Source organism: Lissotriton helveticus, chromosome 2_1 (assembly GCF_964261635.1).
Source record: "Lissotriton helveticus chromosome 2_1, aLisHel1.1, whole genome shotgun sequence".
Classification (NCBI taxonomy): Eukaryota; Metazoa; Chordata; class Amphibia; order Caudata; family Salamandridae; genus Lissotriton; species Lissotriton helveticus.
In genome coordinates this window covers 521926177-521946723 of record NC_136059.1, presented here as the reverse complement: position 1 = coordinate 521946723, position 20547 = coordinate 521926177, and the positions used below count along the sequence as shown (strand labels likewise).

Sequence of the window (20547 nt, the reverse complement as noted above, 5' to 3'; positions counted from 1 at the left end):
TGACATCAGAGGCACCCAGATCAAAGTGCTGATTGACACAGGTGCCTCCTTCAATGTTATGGACTCAGCCCAATTTGGTAGAATAATGCCACGGCTCGGGCTAGCACCAACCAAAGCACAAATCTACACCTATGGGGGCAGCGAGCAACTGCCATTTAAAGGAGTCCTAGAGGTGGTGGTAAAGAGTGAAGGAAAGTCGGCGCACGCCTGATTTCATGTAACCAGAGGTACCACTGGCATTCTCCTTGGAAGCCACAATGCCGAAGACCTGGTCTAGTTTTCTTTGCAGAGCAGGTGCATGAATCTCATGCTGTGGACATCGTGTAAGAATTCCCCCATTTATTTGAGGGGTTGGGGCATTAGAAAGGCCTGAAGGTAAAGTTACACATTGACAGTACTGTGAGACCCATGGAACTCCGACAGATGAGGGTGCCATTCTACCAGCAGCCGCTGGTGGAAAAATAACTGGATCAACTAAAACAGCAAGGGGTTGATTAAAAAATTCACAGGGCCCGCTCCCCGGGGCCCACCTTTGGTAATATCTCGCAAGCTCAAACAGCCGGGTTATCAGACTGTATGTGGACATGTGACTCCCAAACAAAGCCATCCGTAGGAAGCAACACATAACCCCTACAGTTGATGGCATAGTTCCGGTCCTCAATGGTGCCAGGTAGTTCTCAAAGCTACACCTCAATGCAAGCTACCACCAACTTGACCATGACCCATCTAGCCGCTAAATAGCCACTTTCTCAATGCACGTTAGGCTCTGCAGATGCAGTGGTTGCATTTTGGAATATCGTCAGCAGCAGAGGTGTTTCGGAACACCATCTGTGAGACCCTCTGGTTTGGTTGGAGTGCAAAACATTAGCAACAACATTCTGATATTCTCCTACATGCTTCAAGACCACAATGTTCGATTGAGGGTGACCATCAAGCAGTTATCGGACTGTGGGCTAACCCTTCACAAACAAAAGTGCTTGTTTTACTCAAACTCCATAGAGATTTTTGGGTACCTTTTCCAAAGTGGAAAGTAGAAGCTATCTGGAATGCAGCTGTCCCACAGAACGCATCAGAGGTGAGAAGTTTCCTCAGGATGGCCATTTACTGTGGACGTTTCATTTTAAGGCTGGCCACCATAAAGGAGCCATTGAGAACCCTGATGAAGAATGGCGCTTAATGGAACTAGAACTCCTGACCCTTCCGGGATGTAATTCCTGCAGGGCCCAGCTGGAGCCCAGCCACCATTGACATACAGGCCACCCAGGAGAAGACGAGCCCCAAGAATGCAACTGGTGTGGGGAACATGGACTTCTGCAATCGTGCCACCAGTGCGGACACAGATACTCTTCGTAATCAGGAGTCAGGCAGCTGAAGCCAGCAGTATGGACTCCGACCCAACCCTGAGAAACTATGTTTGTTGTGTTCCAGAAAAGAAGTTTTAGATTATTCTGTTGTAATAAAAGTTGGAAGGGATGTAGAGTGACACCCGACCTCTACTATACTTTGTATAGCATTCACACCCAAGGGTTTGGCACAGCCCAGGGTATATTAATAAAGGGCAGAGTGGCCACTCGAGGCCACTCTACGAGAGCTGCTAGTATACCTGTGTGTGTACCTCCTGTTATTCACTTGGCACCACTGTGACTAAGGCGACACAAATTACAGCGGATGCCACAGTGCCCATGATCCCAGCGATTGTGAGTGGCACACAAGAGGCGTTGTCACACTGCAGGGTAGATCAACACTGTACTGTGTTTATTGGCTGTTTAGACTAGTGCAGAGCAGGTTGGGTTGAAGGATTCATAGGAGGAGCGAGAATGGACATACCTTACAAGGTCACCTAATTACCTGGGACTGCTCCCAGGCAGTCAGAAGGGAGGTGGGGAAGAGAAGTCATTATTCCAAAAACTCAGTACTTTTTGTGGGATGCTCATGCTAAAATATACAAACTTTATGGATGGAATGCTTGACTTTTTATCAACCACTGGTAATTACTTGGGCCGCATCCCAGTCTAGCGTTATTTTGCACACCATGCCATCTCAGTTTGGACCCAGCAGTATGCAAGACAGTCTTGATCCTGCTCCAATAGACTCCAGTACAAACTGCCAAGCAGGTCCTCCCTGACCCGTAACACAAGCAATCCAGGATAAGTTTCACCATTGCTATGTGTTCACCTATTTGGCTGGTGGTTCTGAGGAGTCCCAGTAGCGTGCAAGACACAAAATGAAGAAACTAGAGGTGAAACAAATAGTTACAGGCAACTTCTGTATTAGGCACTTGTGTCTCATCTGTCATATTTGTCTTAAGGCAAATCCTTTGTGATTACTGCTATCACCTGCATGTATGTTTACTTGTCTTTCAAAAAGTGTGAATTTACTTTTATAAGCGCAATTGTCTTTCTACGTTAGTCTGTATCTTTCTCATATTTATCAATATACATTCATAAGATTGCAGCCTATTTTGTCAATCATTGAATTGCACTGAAGTTTGTCTTTGAAAAGATATTCATGGGTGCCTTTGACATAACTTTCTGCTGCTACTCCCTGCTTTTTGCCTTCTTTGTGAGTTTCCACAGTCAATAAATAGGCAGAGCACCTAGAGAGGAGGTCAACGGTCACGTAAGTGTAAAGCAATGGTAGACAAGATAAGCTAGCTACCACCCTTAACAGAGCGTTGCTTCTGGTGTCGTTATTAATGCTAAGGTGGCAGAAACCTGTGACAAACGTCTCTTAGGTTGGCTGCCGTTTCTTAGTGTGCATCTGTACGGTAGTTTCAAATCAGAACGCATGGTCCTCATATGAATATGGAGTCCCACAGTCAATTCTCTCAAAAATGTTTTGAAAGAGAGAAATCTTTCAGTTTGTTGTCCTTCTTTTATAAATCCGAAACATTCTCGATGATTAATAATCTGTCTGAATGAGCTCCAGAAACCTAGAATGCAAAACCTCAGGCAAACACTGGATCAAAGTCAGACTCAAAAGTTTTACTTTTTTTTAGGGAAACACTGGTGGATAGAAAAATATACGGGACAAGTACTGTATTTGAACAAAATTTGGAAAGCAGAAGTTGAACTTACTTTTTCATTTTCCATGGACTCTGTGGTCACTTGTTAGTCCCCGATTTTTTTTTTACACTGGACAATATCTTAATTGTTAGGTCCTTCCCTTCAAATTGAACGGACTACATTATCTATTAGAAGGACCGCCCACAAAATATTGTCCTAAATACACTACTATTTAGCGCCCCTGCAAACACATTTTCCACCGGACCAGATTGGTGGCTTAATTGAAATGAATCTTGGAAATGATCTGAGCTGGACCAGTGAAACTATTCCTGTCATTTTACCAGATAAATTAGCTCTACAATAATGGCCCCAGGTGAAGCCTTGCAACCTAATACGAAAGCTGTGCCTTCCTAAACAAAAAGAAGCAATCTGTGGTTTTTCTCAGAATATGGTGCAATGAAATTGGAATTGAGGCAACTTGAGCGCTAGTGGCAGAAAACCTATGAAATTAAAAATAAAGAGGTTAAATATGTATTGTATTCTAATAGAACCATTTACAATACAAAATAGCATTGAACCTGCTTTAGAATAATGTGTAAAAATATCCACGTTCTCCTCCAAAACTGTTTTTTTTATTTTTACCAACTCTCAAACTTTGTTGAGGCTAACCATATGCTGAATCTACACCAGGCAGACTTTCATCAAGGTAGGAGCACCAGCCTTGGATGACCTGTGTTGGCTTATGGGCGCAACAAAAGTCCAGCGGCTTGCCAACTCCTTGAACTCTAAGATACCTTTGACACCATTGACCATAAGATTATGATTTTGAGACTTAATTAATAATAGCATCAAATTGTCATGTATCATGCATTTTTTAACCAACTGCCAACAGTTAGTTTAAATCCCGCCCTCTTGTTTAGAACCTAAAGCCATGAATTGTGGCATACCTGTTGGGATCCATTTTGTCACCATTTGTTTTTGGGGAGTTTTATATAGCGCAAACTAGACTAGAAGGTATCAGAGCGCTTTACCAGAGCACCAGTTGTATTACAGACGGCACCGGTTGCGTTACAGACGGACATATTCACTTTTTTTTCCTTTTGTTATGCACAGGGAGATTAAGTGAGTCTCCCTGCCGAGGTTCGAACCCGGTGCCCCAGCTTTGAGGTCAACCGCTCTAGCCATTTTTATGGGAACCCTGGCTAAGTTAGTTTGTCACATGGGTGCTAAATATTATATGTGGATGAAACAAAATTCATCTTTGGCCTCTCAGCCCTGTCAAAATCTGTCTGGCATCGAAGGTCCTTGCTGTCCGATAGTCTTACCGCCACTCATTGGTGGATGTCAAATAACTACCTCAAACCGAATCCAAGCAAGACTGTTACTTTTAACTACACGACCATCTAAGTCTGCTCTGGAGAATGAGCAAGGATACATACTAATAATCCAGTTTTGTATGTTGTCATGTGATACAAATAATGCAATTATAATGCATGCTGATCTCGTTAATGTTTCACATTACACTAAAATGTGAATTTCAGACCACATGTCATAGGTGAGTGCCACATATGCTCCATTCTAACACAGCTTCACACCGAAGTATACAAAAAAGTGATGGGCAGAATACTTGTAATAACCTCAGCCACCGGTAATTGCTCAGGCCAGATCCCAGTCCATTGTTATTTTGGACACCATTCCATATCTGTTTGGACACAGTTCAATTCAATTCATGACACTTATAGAGCACAGAACTGCCTCCAAAGAGAAGTCCTGGCGCTAGTGGAGAGTTCTTGAGGGAAGAAGAAAAAAGCTACCGGTCTACATACCCAAGAGACAGGTGTCAAAAAGCTTTTGAGGTTATGTCTGAAAACTGATTCCGAGGGACTGCAATGCAAGCTAAGCAGCAGAGCGTTCCACAATTTGGAGTAAGTGAAGGATCTCCTTTCTATTCTGGCTTTTTTCTATGCAATGAATTTGGAGCAGTTTGAGATTGTTCGGTCTAAGGGATATGGATTGGAAATAGGGCCTGAATCTTCTCCTCAGGTTAAAAGGACCTTTATGAGTGACGGCCCTGAAGTCAAAGGTGAGTGCCTTAAATTGGATCCTCCTTATGACAGGGAGCCAGTGAAGATGTTGAAGGTGATGAGACACAGGTGAATGCGGGGGGAATCTTCAAGATAAGGCGTGCAGCAGAGTTCTGGATTGTTTCGAGCAGTTGGTTTAGAAAAGCTGGCAGTCCCAAATATAAACTGTTGGCGTAATCCAGTTTGGCCGTTACCAAGTCATGGACACTCGTCAAGAGTGAGATGCAGCATCCTTCTGAGAGATCTAAGGGTAGCAAAGCAAGTAGCAGATAAAGATTTGATTTGAGATTGAAATTGAATTTTGCCCCTAGGTTCCAAGCTATCAGTGCTGGGGGTGAGCACTGAGCAGCACCCTGTTTGGGTGGCCACCATAAGCTAGCCCCTGGAGAGGCCTTGGAGCCAAATAAGAGGATATCCGTTTTTCAGAGTTTAGTTTGAGACAGCTTCTCCCCATCCATTTCACCACTGCCTTCAAGCAGAGTTTGAATAAACTTAGGGTTACTGGTGCATTTTCATGGAAGGCCAGGAAGAACTGGGTGTCGTTTGCATAGGAGACCGTCTGCACCCCCAGGTCTCCACAAGTTTCGCCAGTGGCTCGAGCCAGATATTAAAAATGGTGGGACTGAACGCCGAACCCTGGGGCACGCTGAAATACAGTGGTTTGGATGAAGAAGTAAAGGGTGGAAAGAAGACTCCTTGAGTGCGATCTGTGAAGAAAGATTTGAGCCAAAGCAGAGCACGGTCTCTGATTCCAATAAGATAAGGATAAATTATCCTGATACATAGTGGGAAAAGTATGACGTTCTAGGGTCACTATTTGAGAGAGCTTGTGTGAGAGTTCTTGCTTTCTTGAAAGCTGGCTTTTTCATGAGGAGAGAGCCTGTGCTCCCGGGTGTACGTGGCCTACCTGAGATGACCAATCTGTCAGATAGCGAGGCATCTAGTAGAATTCTTGTGTGCATGCATAGATTTATGGGTAATGCATGTTAGTTTGAATATACCTCCCATCTCTTTGGGATGGCAGTTCACAAGAAAATAAATGCTTTGATGTGATCCAATCTGCTGTTGCCAAATATCAGACAAGCTAAGGTGTTGTGAGGTGCTTCCAAGGGATCAAGGTGTATTTTTTGATTTTCGAAAGGAGAGAAATTCCATTGTCGATTTTAGAGAACAATATGGCTTGTGCTGTTAGTTAGAGATCATCAGGTCTTACGTCGATTTTCAGTCCTTGTAGGAGTGTGATTTGGTGGTGAGCACTTAACTGGACTTGTTAATGAGGACCTGAATCTTGACATTTTTTTAATTGAAAATACATTCTAAAGATTTTGCACTCTCTATAATTGTTGGCTTGCAGTCCAGCAAGTTTCTTGCATCCAGCCAATCTTGAACTCAAGCAGAGCATCTCGTGGGTAAGAAGAGGAACTTGATTTCAGACATCTAGCACTGAAACATCTTGAAGGTGTTGGCAAGTTTTGTTATGTCATGTTCAGAGTCGACTTTCAGGGAGAGCTATGTGACTTGGAGATATTTGACTTTGTGATGGTCAGCAGCATTTACTGTGATTGGCTTCATTTGTCATGCAACCCATCTGGTACTAATTTTGCCGCTCAGAATTTTCTATGGAGAAAAGGGCAAGGCCTTTGAAAATGTGATCATGTTTTGGAGGTTCAGACAGATATGGACAGCCTGGCCATGGAACTGTGGATTCAGTTTAATTTTTTTTCCCACAGAGAAACCTTAATAGCTTTGAAACATTGGAGCTAGCTGCTGTCTTTTTTCCCTTATTGCCCATCATAGACACTTTCATCTGCAACATTACTCAAATCAGAAGAGCCAGGGCTGAAGTGCCTGCCTGCCTTATAGGTATCTGGTACTTGAATATCAAGCATCATATCTGGAAAGTGGCATCTCCTAATCCCACTTCCTTTGGCATGTCAAAGGGAGTGATCCTCCATATATCTCCCCTCTCCTCCTCCGGAATATATTCTGGAGACAAGGAGCAGTGCCACAAAACACTGACATAACACTGTAGAAAAGTTGTTGCGCTGTTATTAAGTAACTTATGGTGCTTGCTTGTGAGCAGTTGTTTGGTGTGTTGATGGGGAGCAGTTTGGTATGAGTGTGGTTCTGGTATTGTCAATAAGCCTCCACCCCTTGCAAGTAAATATTTTGAAGTATCCATGTTGTGCTGCGTTTCTGTTTTTCTAAGTATATGTTTTTCATTGCTTTCATGTACGTTGCTTTAAGTTGTTTGTTTTGTGTCTTCAAGCAGCCAGTTACCTGATTTTTATTTTGTAAGTAATGATACATGTGTATTTCCAGTTTATATAGTTTCTCTGGTAACGTTTTTCATATATATATTTTTTATATTACACTGGCCATCTGGTGTGCACATATTGCATTGTATGTATATGGTATTTCTATAGCACAAACTAAGCTAAAAGGTAGTGAAGTGCTGTACATGGCCAAAGGCAACCTTAAAGTTGGTTAGGAATGAAAGAGAAAGCTGAGTAGTGGACAGTAAATTCATTTTGGCATAGCGCTTTTGGAAGAGGTTAGCCATCAACCCTTTCCTACAGTGGAGCAGCATTGGGACAGTCCTAATGCATATTGGGATGTTGTGCTAGATCCTGGGTGCATAGATGGAAAAGGCTTCTTGTCTTGTTTTTTTCTTTTTTACACTTCATAGTCTGCAGTCTGGTGGTGTCCAGGCTGTGAGTGTGCCAAGAACCACCTGAGATGGTGAGCTTGACTGTAAGATATATATTAATAATTGTGGTGACGATGTGTATATTGTTGTCACCTGCCCTTTCATTTAACATATTTCCCTTGACCTGGTAGTGTTATTCCTTGCCATTATTCATTTCTATGTGATGTTATTGCAGATTCTATAAGTAGCTTGTGTGTAGCGTGTGCAAGGCTGTTTGGGTCCTGTTCACGTAGCCCTTTTCCATAATAAATCTGTGTTAATTTATTATATGTATTAAACATTGTAATTGATATTTAATTGAAATAAATATATATTTAGATTTGTTATATTTAAATATTTATACATGTACATGTTACCACTTTGCAATCCAACACTTTCCCTACTCTTGCACTGACTGGAGTGGGAGTAGTAAATTCTACCCCACCACAATCCAACACTTTCCCTACTGTTGCACTGACTGGAGTGGGAATAATAACTGTAACCCCTCCGCAATCCAACACTTTTCCTACTGTTGCACTGACTGGAGTGTGAATAGTCCAATTAACCCCCTCCCCCTTCCCCTGCAATCCAACACTTTTCCTACTGTTGCACTGACTGGAGTGGGAATAGTAAATTTTACCCCTCTGCAATTCAACACTTTCCCTACTGTTGCACTGACTCAAGTGGTAATTGTAAGTTTTGCCCCTCTGCAATCCAACACTTTCCCTACTAATGCAGTGTCTGGTGTGTGAATAGTAAACTTTACCCATCCGCCATCCAATACTTTCCCTACTGTTGCACTGACTGGAGGGGGGAATTGTAAATGTTACCCCTCTGCAATCCAACACTATCCCTACTGTTGCACTGACTGGAGTGGGAATACCACATTTTACACTGTTGTATAAATTGGAGTGGAAATAGTATATGTATTGTTTGTAAAAATGTTATTGTTTACTTTATATTGTTTACATTTATGTTATGTTTTTGTGTATTTAAAATTATAATAATTAATGGTTTTAATATATTTTTAATACATTGTAATTTTTTGTGTTGTTTACCATTTTATTTGTAATTAAATTGGTTTGATTTTTACATTTGTTTATGCTTTTGGATTATGATTGGGGGCTACGCGCTTGGTATGCAAACAAGCGCACTCAGTGGGAAGGCAACTCATAGGAATAATGACTGTGCTGCAAACCGAGGTCCATTGAGGATTTTTAATTGGGACACAGCAAGATTAAAGTGCATCCATTCAGGACTTAAAAATGGACACACACTACAATGTCCACCAGGCTGTGCATTTCACTCATTCAAGCAGCCCACCAGAGGGCGTTTAAATATGTTGGTGTGTCAGCAAGCACAATTAGTCATGCCGAGCCTCTGAGGAAAGAGGGAAGAGCTCTGAAACGCGTCAGGCTGTATTTGGCACCCTGGCTGTGATCGTGATTGGAATGGTGTGCAGTTTTTACCTTATTAAATGCCTTGCAGCAAGTTTCCTTCTGAGTGCGTCTCTGCTTGAGGGCAACTTGGAGCTTGGATATATATATATATATATATATATATATATATATATATATATATATATATATATATATATACATATATACACACACACGCACACAAACTTCCGACCGACAATTCATGGAGTTCATGGAAGGAATCGCACTCTTGTAAAGCTAATTTGCAGTTGATGATTTATACCAACAAAAGGTAAAAGAGCAATATTAATATATATGTGTGTTTTATTTTTGAAAATAAGTATAATTGTTATATTTCTTTTAAAATCGATTAAATATATTTAATTTGTATTATACTATTTTTCTTTTTAAATATTTTTAATGTTTACAATTTAAAAATATATATATTTGTAAAAATATTTTAGACAAAGATATTAGTGACATACATATTTCTTTCCAATACTTTTGTTATTTACATGATAACTATAGTATGATTATATTTTTTACATCGATATTTATGTCTCAATAAATTTGTATAACGATATTTTCAGGTTCGATATTTTGTCAGTGAACCAATTATTACTATATAATTTTATAGCATGACCTCGAACATTATACAGTAGCAAATCCCACTCGAAGAGAAGAATGGATGAATTAAGGGCCTCATTATGACTTTGGCGGTGTGGGCCGCCACGCCATCATCCTGCCCTCACTCCGCCAAAGCCTCATTTAGACCACCTGCCAGATTCCGACTGGAATTCAGGTTGGGTGGTCCTGCGACGGCTAGCCCAGGGCGGTGCTTGTTTAAAGGCTCATAGGAGAGCCCTGCAGTAACTGGCGTGCATGCAGATACAGAGGCACACCATCTGCCCCCTTCATGTATCCTCTGGCGTAGAGGCAACAGACAGGCTCACTGCCATGAAAACAGTGGTGGAGAGGGAACTTGTAATATGCTTGGCGGGAACTGCAGTGGCCCCGCCAAGCATAATGCTGCCTAAAGACCTCCACAACACCACCAGGGATCTCTGATCCATGTCGGTTGCGGTGGTGCAGTGGCAGGCGGTAAGTTTGGAGGGAAGAGGCGAATGGGACACACTTGCACACATACACACTCACAGCCATGCATTCACACGCACGCACACACACAAACACATCCATTCACAACACTCATTAACAAAGATTCATACATGCATGCACAAAACATTAATTTTAAAAAACACACATACTTACCTGCAGCTCTGCCTCGGAGGTCACAGAAGGTCTTGGGACTTCTGCCTTCCCTCATTGGTTGACTAAGGTCAGCCAATGAGGGAAGGCAGCAGTCCCAATGTCATCACAGAGTGGGATGGAGTTAGTGAGACTGCTGAACCCACCCCACTCTGTGTTGAAGTGTCACTGATTGACACTCGAACCTGGGCGCTTCAGGGCTTAAAACTGAACTGCCCAGGTGTAAGACAATTAGTGATGCGACCCCTCGTCACTGAGGGGAGGGCCTCAGGGATCTACGCTGAGCTGAGGAGGTCACGCCCACAGGAGCTGTGACTTCTTCAGCCCAGCAAAGTTTAGCTCAGGCAGCCAGCCCATTTAGCACATCTGGCTCCTGGCTGCCTAACCTGGAAATGAACAGTGCCTGTCAGGCTGACCTTTGTTGAGCCTGACAGACACTGTTTGTGAGGGACAAAAGTTGGGGGGGTGTGGACCTTCAGCCCCAATGGACTGGCTTTGGCTGCGGTGGTACCAATGCAGTCCGACCACCCAAGACGTAATGGGGTGATCGGACCGCCAGTGCGGTGGTGCCAACACCGCCACCATGGCTATGGCGGACCAATGGACTACCGTAGTCATATTAAGGCCCTATGTCATGATTTGGCTTTAAAGTTTCGGAACTGCTACACACTCACAAGCTTGTGGGCATTCACAAACTGCTCTCGGATCCTTTTCCACACTGGAAATGGTTGGATAATCTGTCCTGGAAAAGCGCTTGAGTAAATTGATTTTAGTTATCTCATTAGTATTCGCTCGAGCGGAGTCCAGTCTGACCAGCCTCCTTAGACACAGTAACACAAAATATGTATTTCTAACACCTCTAAACCCCGCCCAGACTGGAATTTTCCAGCCTGGGCACTAACGAACAAAGGGAATACAGAAAGGCCAGGTACCATCTTGAGAACGGGTACCTGTTATCTTAGTTTCAAGGTTACTTCGCCTGTGCTCGTCTCTCTAGGGTGGGGAGCAGGGCTTACTCAAGAGGAAAGGTATGCAGAAACAATGAACTAGAACGCAACCTTGGATAGCACTAAAGAGAAACAATTGAAGCTGCTTTTCTGCTGAGGCAAACATTATGAGGCAGGAGCATATTATATCGATCATGGCACAAAATGGCGGCTGAATACAAAATGGTGCCGCAAATTATAACTTAACTCGCATAATGCTAGAAGGAGTCGGCTAGATGCATTGTCAGTCCAACACTACTATGCATAGGTTTACAAATGGAATTTTGTAAATTGCAAATTGGCATATGCTGTATACGTATACCAGGCTATTATATGGAACTGAAGGATCAAGGAAAAAGCCTAACAAAGTTGATGACAAAGGGTTTCAATGTAAACAAAAGGCAGGGGATTCTGGTTAAAAAAACAAAGGTCCAAAATTGATGGTTAAAGGTTAAATAGAAGTGCAGAAAAGTAAACAATATTTTGGATCTTTATGTGAAAAATTAGGTGCGTTGTTACTAACAAATCCAGTTTTCTATCAAACCATGTAAGTAAGTGGTTGTCTGCTAGGCAAAAATTGATTGTTTATGATATTGATAATCTGAATTGAGACATATTTCATATGTGTGATTTTCATTAGGCTCAATTTTGGCCCACAACTTATGTATTACATGGTAGAGATACAAATATTTTAGATAGTAATAAGGACTGCATTAGTGAGTTCTGTAGAATTAAAAATGAGTATTGACTATTTCAAATGCTATATTTAAAATTGTGAGCAACCGTACTCATCTGCTGAACTTAAAGTTTCATCCTGTTTATTTGTTTTTATTGCAGCAATATATGTGAATTCTTCATCTGCCAATAGCTGTTTACTAACAGGACTTTCAAATAATGCTGTGTATAAAGTCCAAATTGCGGGAATCACAAATGCAGGAGAAGGAGCAAGAAGTCCTGAACATTTATTTCACACAGGCATAGATGGTAATAATTTTGAATTCTGATTTAGTTTTTCTTTTCACTCCTGTAGTAATGATGAACCCATGCACAGGGGAGGATTGAACAGGAGAGCACAAATGTTTCTCATTGATTTAAACCCCTTATTCCATTATATTTTGTTTAAACCTTGTTTATGGAAATTGGAGGCTTGCATTTGGAAAATGTAAAACATATATCAACCAGTATAAAACAGAAACGTACAGGAAACAAAGAAAAGAGAAAGAATAAAAAGGTCAGGAGTAACAGTCTTAGTTCAAGTGTGCAATAGAATAGTCTGATCTGGAACTCCGCTGAGCGGAGTTGCCAGGGATTAGATGGGGGCATTAAAGGTCTCCTAAACAATGAGGAATTACCAGGAATTCAGTAATTTCTGTCCTTTCTCCATGGTTAGTCCTCATTTCCCTACAGTATTCTTAAAGGGAACTCTACCTACTGCTGTTACTGACCTTATTGGTATAAAGGGTGATTTGTAATGAGCCCCTGAGACCAGATTATGATGCATTTTCTAACTGTATTCTCTTTTCACATGAGATGTGGCTTTCTCCACGTTTCAGGGTATTCTGTATAAGGCACCCGTTTAATAATTCGAGGGTTTCCATTGCCATATAATCTATGAGTTAATTTCACCACACCTTATCGAAAAGCATATAAGAAGCAGCCATTTTCATGACATATTCTCCAAGTATGTTGGTTCCAGTTTCCAGTACTGTTCTGCAGCGAAGATGCAGTCTGAGTGTGAGTAATTCAATGGAAATCAATTCAAGTCGTTTGTTGTCATATTAGCTGTTTTAGATCTGTTTTTTTACCTAAACCTGACTACCTGGAGCTCTCAAATGCCTCAAATGATTTAGGGTTCAGATGGCAAAGTACCCTGGAACCAGTCCTGCTTTCCATAAATTGGCAACTGAAAAGACTATATTTGTCAATTTCCATATGATTCCTATTCCTTGGAGATTTTTAGTTTAATGTCACATTACCAAAACAATTATTAACCTCTGCATGACTCTTTTATGCGTTCTTTAAATTTTGCTACAAAAAGCTGGAGCAGTGCTTATATTGAATCCACTCTCTGAGCCATCTGCAAGTTACAAAAGCACATAATTTTATTTGGCTCATGAAACCTTTCTTGTATAAATGCATATTTTTAGTCAGCAGATGAATGTGATCACTTGATTCTAAATGAAAGAAGCTCAAACGATGCCAAAGTGTCTTTGAGATGGTGTATACCTGTAAGTTTTCAGTTTACCCATTGTATTGTTTTGCAATCTTTTTCAAAGTTTGTCAGCAAGGGTTTATTTGTCTGAAACCTCCAACTAATTTATCTTGCAAAAAATGCGAATTGATCATTTTTGAAGTTAGATAAGTTAAGCCTACCATCTTCTTCGTAAGCAGATAATGTGGTTTGCTTTATATTGAGGTTTTGGGATTATTTCTCCTCTGAAGTAAATTTGAGGCACACATGTTTGAGAGTTTGGAAGAAGGCAAGAAACCAGAGTGGAAACACTTGCTGTAATGTTTACTAGTGAGACAATGTTCAAATTTGACGCAAAATTATGGTTGACTACAATATTGTGGTCAATATCGTGTGACTATAAAATCTATTATAGACAAAAATCAAAGGTACATGTATCTTATTTTAAACGTTTTTCCAATATTATTTAACTTTAAAATATAGGTTACTATATCATTTAATATTATGTTGTTTTATGTTTTAATTGATAATGTATATTATTTTTTAATATATTTTGAATGTTTTTTAAATAATATAATATTTTACATTTTCTTCAGGTTGTTGGGTTTACTGTAGGTTTGTGTGGATAATGCTTTTCTAAATCATTTATTAATGTTAATTGAATATTTTGTTCAATTGTTTGGATTTGTTTATTTGTTAAATAAGCTGTTCAGTTATTTAATACATTTTAATTTCAGGTTTTGGAGTTTATTGGGGCATTGGATGGGCAGTGTTAAGTTAAAATATATTCAAATTTATAATAATTAATGTATTTATTGTGCTTTGTTTATAATGTAACATTTTTATGCATGTATTTGAATATTTTACATGATAAAATGTATTATTCCGTATTTTTGTAAGTAATTATTTTACACGCAATTTTGGATACTATTGTGTATTGAGTTTTGGTGAGCATTTTGTTTTTACTGTATAATAAATATTGTTTCTTGTGTGATCTTTTAACATTTTAATGTTAGATATTTGCATATTTAGATATTTTTGCAATCTGGGGTACATTGGAGAATGATTGTTTAATGTTTTAATTGAAATTTGTGTTAAATAAATCCAAGACAGGCTTTGCACTGATTGTGGCTTGTCAGTCGGGTGTAGATTGGTTCCAGTGGCACAGTGAGCATGGGTCCAGCATCAGGATGAAACCAGTCTTGGGTCGCTTGTGTTCCAGTTCAAGGAAGACCTGCACTGGGCTGTTCCTATTGGAGCAGGGTCAAAACTGATTTGCATGTGGCTGGGTCCAAACTGAGGTAGCATGGTGGGATAAAGAATAATGGTTTTAAATGTTACCGCGAGCAATTGCTAGTAGTTAGACAAATTGTAAGTATTTCTCTCATCACCTTTTGTGTGTTTAATTTACCTAACAGTAGTCATACTTGCTCTTGCGTCTCTCAGAACCTTCGCAGTGTGCCAATTAATGGTGGCCCACTCGCTATAATTTTTAGTATTGTCAAGCATGTGAGCCTTAGACACCTTCTCCTTGTCCCCCAGGGGCAATAGGGTAACCACTGCACTACTGTTAGGTGTCATCTAGTGTATTTAAAGAAGATAGTCCATAATGTAGTCCATTGGGTTGTGACAGCAGAAAACCAGATGAGCCACTATCTAGTGGCTCTGGTTCCCTTTGAACTGGGGTGGGCGCAGGTTCCTTAAGTTAGCTGTGAGTCTCGCCATGCCTGTTCTTCCACCGCAAGATCGCCGAGATACACAACAGCTTCGGCGCACCAACCACGCACCCAACCACCAAACCAACGCCTCCCACCACCACCCTCTGCGCCTGGACTCCGGTCAGCATCGAAGACACCACCCGCACGATGAACACCATCCACTCCGGATCCCCAACCGACCCCTGCCCCCACCACATCTTCAACAAGGCCGACTCCATCATCGCACCCCAACTCTGGGACGTCATCAACGCCTCCTTCAACACCGCCACCTTCCCGGAAAGCTGGAAGCACGCCGAGCTCAGCGCCCTCCTGAAGAAACCAACAGCAGATCCCACCGACCTCAAGAACTTCCGCCCCATCTCGCTCCTCCCTTTTCCTGCCAAAGTCATCGAGAAGATCGTCAACAGGCAGCTGGCCACCTTCCTCGAGACTAATGGATCCCTCGACCACTCGCAATCCGGCTTCCGAGCCAACCACAGCACCGAGACCGCCCTCATCGCAGCCACTGACGACATCAGATCCCTGCTCGACAACGGGGAAACAGCGGCCCTCATCCTCCTGCACCTCTCCGCGGCGTTCAACACTGTCTGCCACCGCACCCTAGTAGAGCGCCTCAGCAACATCGGAATCCAAGAGAAGGCACTAGGGTGGATCATCTCGTTCCTCACCGGCAGAACACAGAGAGTCCGCCTCCCCCGTTCAGATCCGAGGCCACAGAAGTCATCTGCGGCGTACCACAGGGATCATCACTCAGCCCCACCCTCTTCAACGTCTACATGAGCCCCCTCGCAGCCATCGCACGCCAACACAGCCTCAACATCATCTCCTACGCTGACGACACCCAGCTGATCCTCTCCCTCACCAACGACCCAGCCACCGCCAGAACCAGCCTACACGAAGGGATGAGAGACGTCGCCGAATGGATGAAGAACAGCCGCCTCAAACTGAACTCAGACAAGACGGAAGTCCTCATCCTGGGATCATCGCCCTCCACCTGGGACGACTCCTGGTGGCACCCGGCCCTAGGCACCGCACCCAAGCCAACTGACCATGCACGCAACCTGGGCTTCATCCTGGACACCTCCCTCACGATGACCAGACAAGTCAACGCCGTCTCATCATCGTGCTTCAACACCCTGCGCACGCTCCGAAAGATCTTTCAATGGATCCCCACCGAAACCAGGAAGACGGTCACCCAGGCACTCGTCACCAGCCGACTGGACTACGGCAACTCCCTCTACGCCGGAACCACAGCCAAACTCCAGAAAAGACTCCAACGCATCCAGAACGCCTCCGCACGACTCATCCTGGACATCCCCCAACACAGCCACGTCTCCGGCCACCTGAGAGACCTACACTGGCTCCCCGTCAGCAAGAGGATCACGTTCAGACTCCTCACCCACGCACACAAGGCTCTCCACGACCAAGGCCCCAAGTACCTCAACGACCGCCTGACCTTCTACACGCCCACCCGCCAGCTACGGTCGACCAGCCTCGCCCTCGCCGCCGTTCCACGCATCCGCAGAGCCACCGCCGGAGGAAGATCCTTCTTATTCCTGGCAGCCAAGACATGGAACTCCCTCCCCATCCACCTTTGGCGAACGCAGGACCATCTCTCCTTCAGAAAGCTACTCAAGACCTGGCTTTTCGAGCAGTAACGGGCCCCTTGCCCCAGCGCCTTGAGACCCTTCCGTGTGAGTAGCGCGCTATACAAATGCCATGATTGATTGATTGATTGATTGTTGACTGTCTGTAGGGAATAACCCAGAGCCCACCATCTAGAAAGAGAACCTGGAGATGTTGGGATTGCCTGGGTGAGTGTGTTTGACCACACGTACATCACAGTCCATCAGGGAAATAAGTGGTATCTGGAAGCTGAAAAAGTGGTCCATAGGCCTTTCAAGGACAGGCAGGGTCCAGGAGGAGGCAGAGCCTGAGGGTATTGGCCCAGAACATAGAGGGGAAGGCATTGCCACTCTGGGAAACGTACCTGAGTTAACTTGGTGGTTAACTGAAGGAAAGCAATCCCAGGCAGAGTTTCGCAATCGCATTGGGAGTGCTGTAGTTTTGAAGGCCTATGGTGGCAGGCTGTGGCCCAGGCAGCTGGCAACACCTCTTGTGATCACCTCATTTACTGACAGAATTGTCTGCTGTATAGGAAGCCTAAGTTCACTGAGCATGAAGCAACCCATGTGTTGGTGGTCCCACATTGCTACCCAGCCTTCCTATTGAAGTTGATTTATGATATCCCCCTGGAAGAGCATCTGGGGCAGGGCAAAACCTTTGACTGACTGGTCAACCACTTTTATGTGTTCGGGGGAACACCAGAGACTCTTACCGCATTCCAAGCCAGCGGGCTGTGCCGTGAGGGGAACGGCCGAGGTCTGCACACGCCGGGAGGTTGCAGGAGGCGGTCAGCGACACCGGACCACACTCCCCAGCAGCCTCTTGGGCGGCGGCGCGCCCGTGACGCGTCCAGAGCGCCCGGAGGCGCCAGTAAAAGCCTGACCCCCCGGGAGCCCAGAGGGGGAACACCAGAGACTCTTACCGCATTCCAAGCCAGCGGGCTGTGCCGTGAGGGGAACGGCCGAGGTCTGCACACGCCGGGAGGTTGCAGGAGGCGGTCAGCGACACCGGACCACACTCCCCAGCAGCCTCTTGGGCGGCGGCGCGCCCGTGACGCGTCCAGAGCGCCCGGAGGCGCCAGTAAAAGCCTGACCCCCCGGGAGCCCAGAGGGGGAACACCAGAGACTCTTACCGCATTCCAAGCCAGCGGGCTGTGCCGTGAGGGGAACGGCCGAGGTCTGCACACGCCGGGAGGTTGCAGGAGGCGGTCAGCGACACCGGACCACACTCCCCAGCAGCCTCTTGGGCGGCGGCGCGCCCGTGACGCGTCCAGAGCGCCCGGAGGCGCCAGTAAAAGCCTGACACCCCCTCTCGCCCCGCGAGTCGCGCGCGGGCAGCGCCGGGCGGAGCCCGGGCAGAGGGCGGGCCGTCTGTGGCCGTCCGGGGACGAAGAGGGACGGGACGGGCCACCCCCCGTGGCTCCAACGCTCTCCTCTGAGAACACTGCCAGGTACTGTACTGCTTGTTTGCGCAGGGAAGCTGTATAGGGTATTGAAGCCCTTTGAAAGACATTAGTCTTACCCTTTGACCCCACGCAAGAGGAGTGGCAGTAACCCACGCTCCATAGATTTGTCGCGAAAAGGCAGGATTCTCAAGGGGAACTATGTCTACCCATCCTAACACCCGTTCGGCTGGGAACAAAGCAAATAAAAAACCCACCCCGAAACCGCCCAGGGGGGAAACAACAAAGGAGGTAGCCCTTGTAAACGGGAACAAACCAACGGCAATTGACTTAATGCTAAAGAAAGTGACAGGTGAAATTGAACGCATGGAACGGAGTTTATCCTCCTCGCCGAACCTTAATGCCATCACTCAAACACCCTCCAGAGATGTCTTGATAGTAGATAGCCCAAATACTCAGGGCAGTGTATCTCAAATAATTAATGATATAGAGGATGTCCCTTGTGCACAGACCTCAGGTCTAGAAACCTCTGAGCTAAATGATATAACCCTCAGGAAAAAAAGGAAGCGGCTGGGGAGAAACAAGGGACAGCAGAGACAGAGGAAAGTACCAGTAAGAGATAACTCACTAATACGCACCCAAGAGAATACATTAGCACTAAATGTCTCTCAAGTAGAACCTATACCACCAGGGTGGATTGACACGGTAGTTATGGATCTGAAAAAACAACTTGAATCATTCATTACGGCACAACTAAAGCCGATTATAAGTAAGGTGGATAAAATAATGTGTGAGCTCGCCAAACAAGCTAAGGTACTAGAGCACACACTCATTAAAACTCCCCCCGACCCGCCCCAATTAATTGAGGAAGTCACAAAGGATAAGGTATATCCAAAGAGACCGCAAAATAACAATTGTGTCAGTCACTCCCAGCAAGAAATAGTCCAGATTCACGAGGCCCCTAAAACTGTTCAAAACCCCAAAGGGGGCACTAATGATAACTCAAGAGGGAGACATAACCAAGGGGCAAATAATACACAAAGAGATAAACCTACCCCACAACCTTTAATGCAATGGAGACAAGACGATCGCACCCAGAGGGAAGGGAATCATACTTACTGTCACACAGACCCTGACCCTTTTCATAACAACAATGCTCCACACATAGATCTCCCCCCCGAGGAGTGCCCTTTTGTAGTTATCTTTGCAGGGGTCCCGGAAATTAGGCCAAATGAGAGAGAAACCCAAGACCAGCTGCTGCCCAAAATCTCCAAGTGGCTGAACATCCATAGGCCCTTAAACAATGGGGAGAGAGGAGAGATAGCAAGTGTAAGAAGGGCAAGCTGGATTGGAGGGAGAAATAAAGATATCAGAGGTGATTGCATAGTTGCACACTTCACGGACATGAGTTTGGTTGAGTACATCTTGAAGAATTCTAATAGGAACCAAACCAGTACCATTTGCGCACTCCCACTTGGGTATTTTTACCCTAGGTTTAGGAATAACAATCGCGGGGGTGATGAAGGAGGGTGGACGCGGGTTAGAGCACAACGTCCATATAGACCGAGACTAGCAACCCGCCCTGAACAGCCCTACCCCCCCCCCCGAGATTACGCACAATGGTCAAATAGATTTGCCCCATTCCAATCACTAGAAGATATTGATTGACTCACACCCACAGAAAATAATAGTAACGTAAGCCGGGCTACCAGTGGCTGCTCTGGCCCAGAAACACAGGGTGTATGTGGGACTGAGGAGAGCATCCAAACTGGGAGTACAGACTTACTGCGGAGGCAGGGGGGAACCAAAGTATCTAAAATAGATTCAACAATAGCCGGGGAGGACAGATTAACCCTGACACCCATAACAAAAGGCAAGGATAAGATGGAGGGTCTGACCATCCTTTCTTGGAATATCGCAGGGCTGGAAGCCAAATTCAAAAGTAAGGAATGGTTAGAATTTATAAAGGGTTTCCATGTTATAGCACTCCAAGAAACTTGGGCAAAGGATTCAGGCCCATGCCAATTGGAGGGCTATAAGTGTTTTTTTAAACCTGCCCAAGGAACAAACTCGGGTAGAGCAAAAGGAGGCCTAGTAGTCTATGTAGATTTAGATCTGAAGGGTAATTGGTCATATCCAAATTGTCTCTCAGACAATATACA

At 44.2% G+C, this 20547-nt stretch overlaps 1 protein-coding gene across 3 annotated transcripts in view; it reads left to right on the top strand.

Moving 5' to 3' along the window:
* The window catches only part of LOC144819406 (interleukin-31 receptor subunit alpha-like), a 720774-nt gene that overhangs the window by 435901 nt on the left and 264326 nt on the right, over positions 1–20547 (top strand). For 2 of the 3 annotated variants that reach the window (XM_078677309.1, XM_078677307.1), the window contains exon 13: positions 12286–12432. The exons of the other annotated variant lie outside the window; for it this stretch is intronic. In XM_078677309.1, the coding sequence (XP_078533435.1) occupies positions 12286–12432 (147 nt within the window). The remainder of the gene's footprint in view (positions 1–12285; positions 12433–20547) is intronic. 3 annotated transcript variants of the gene reach the window in all.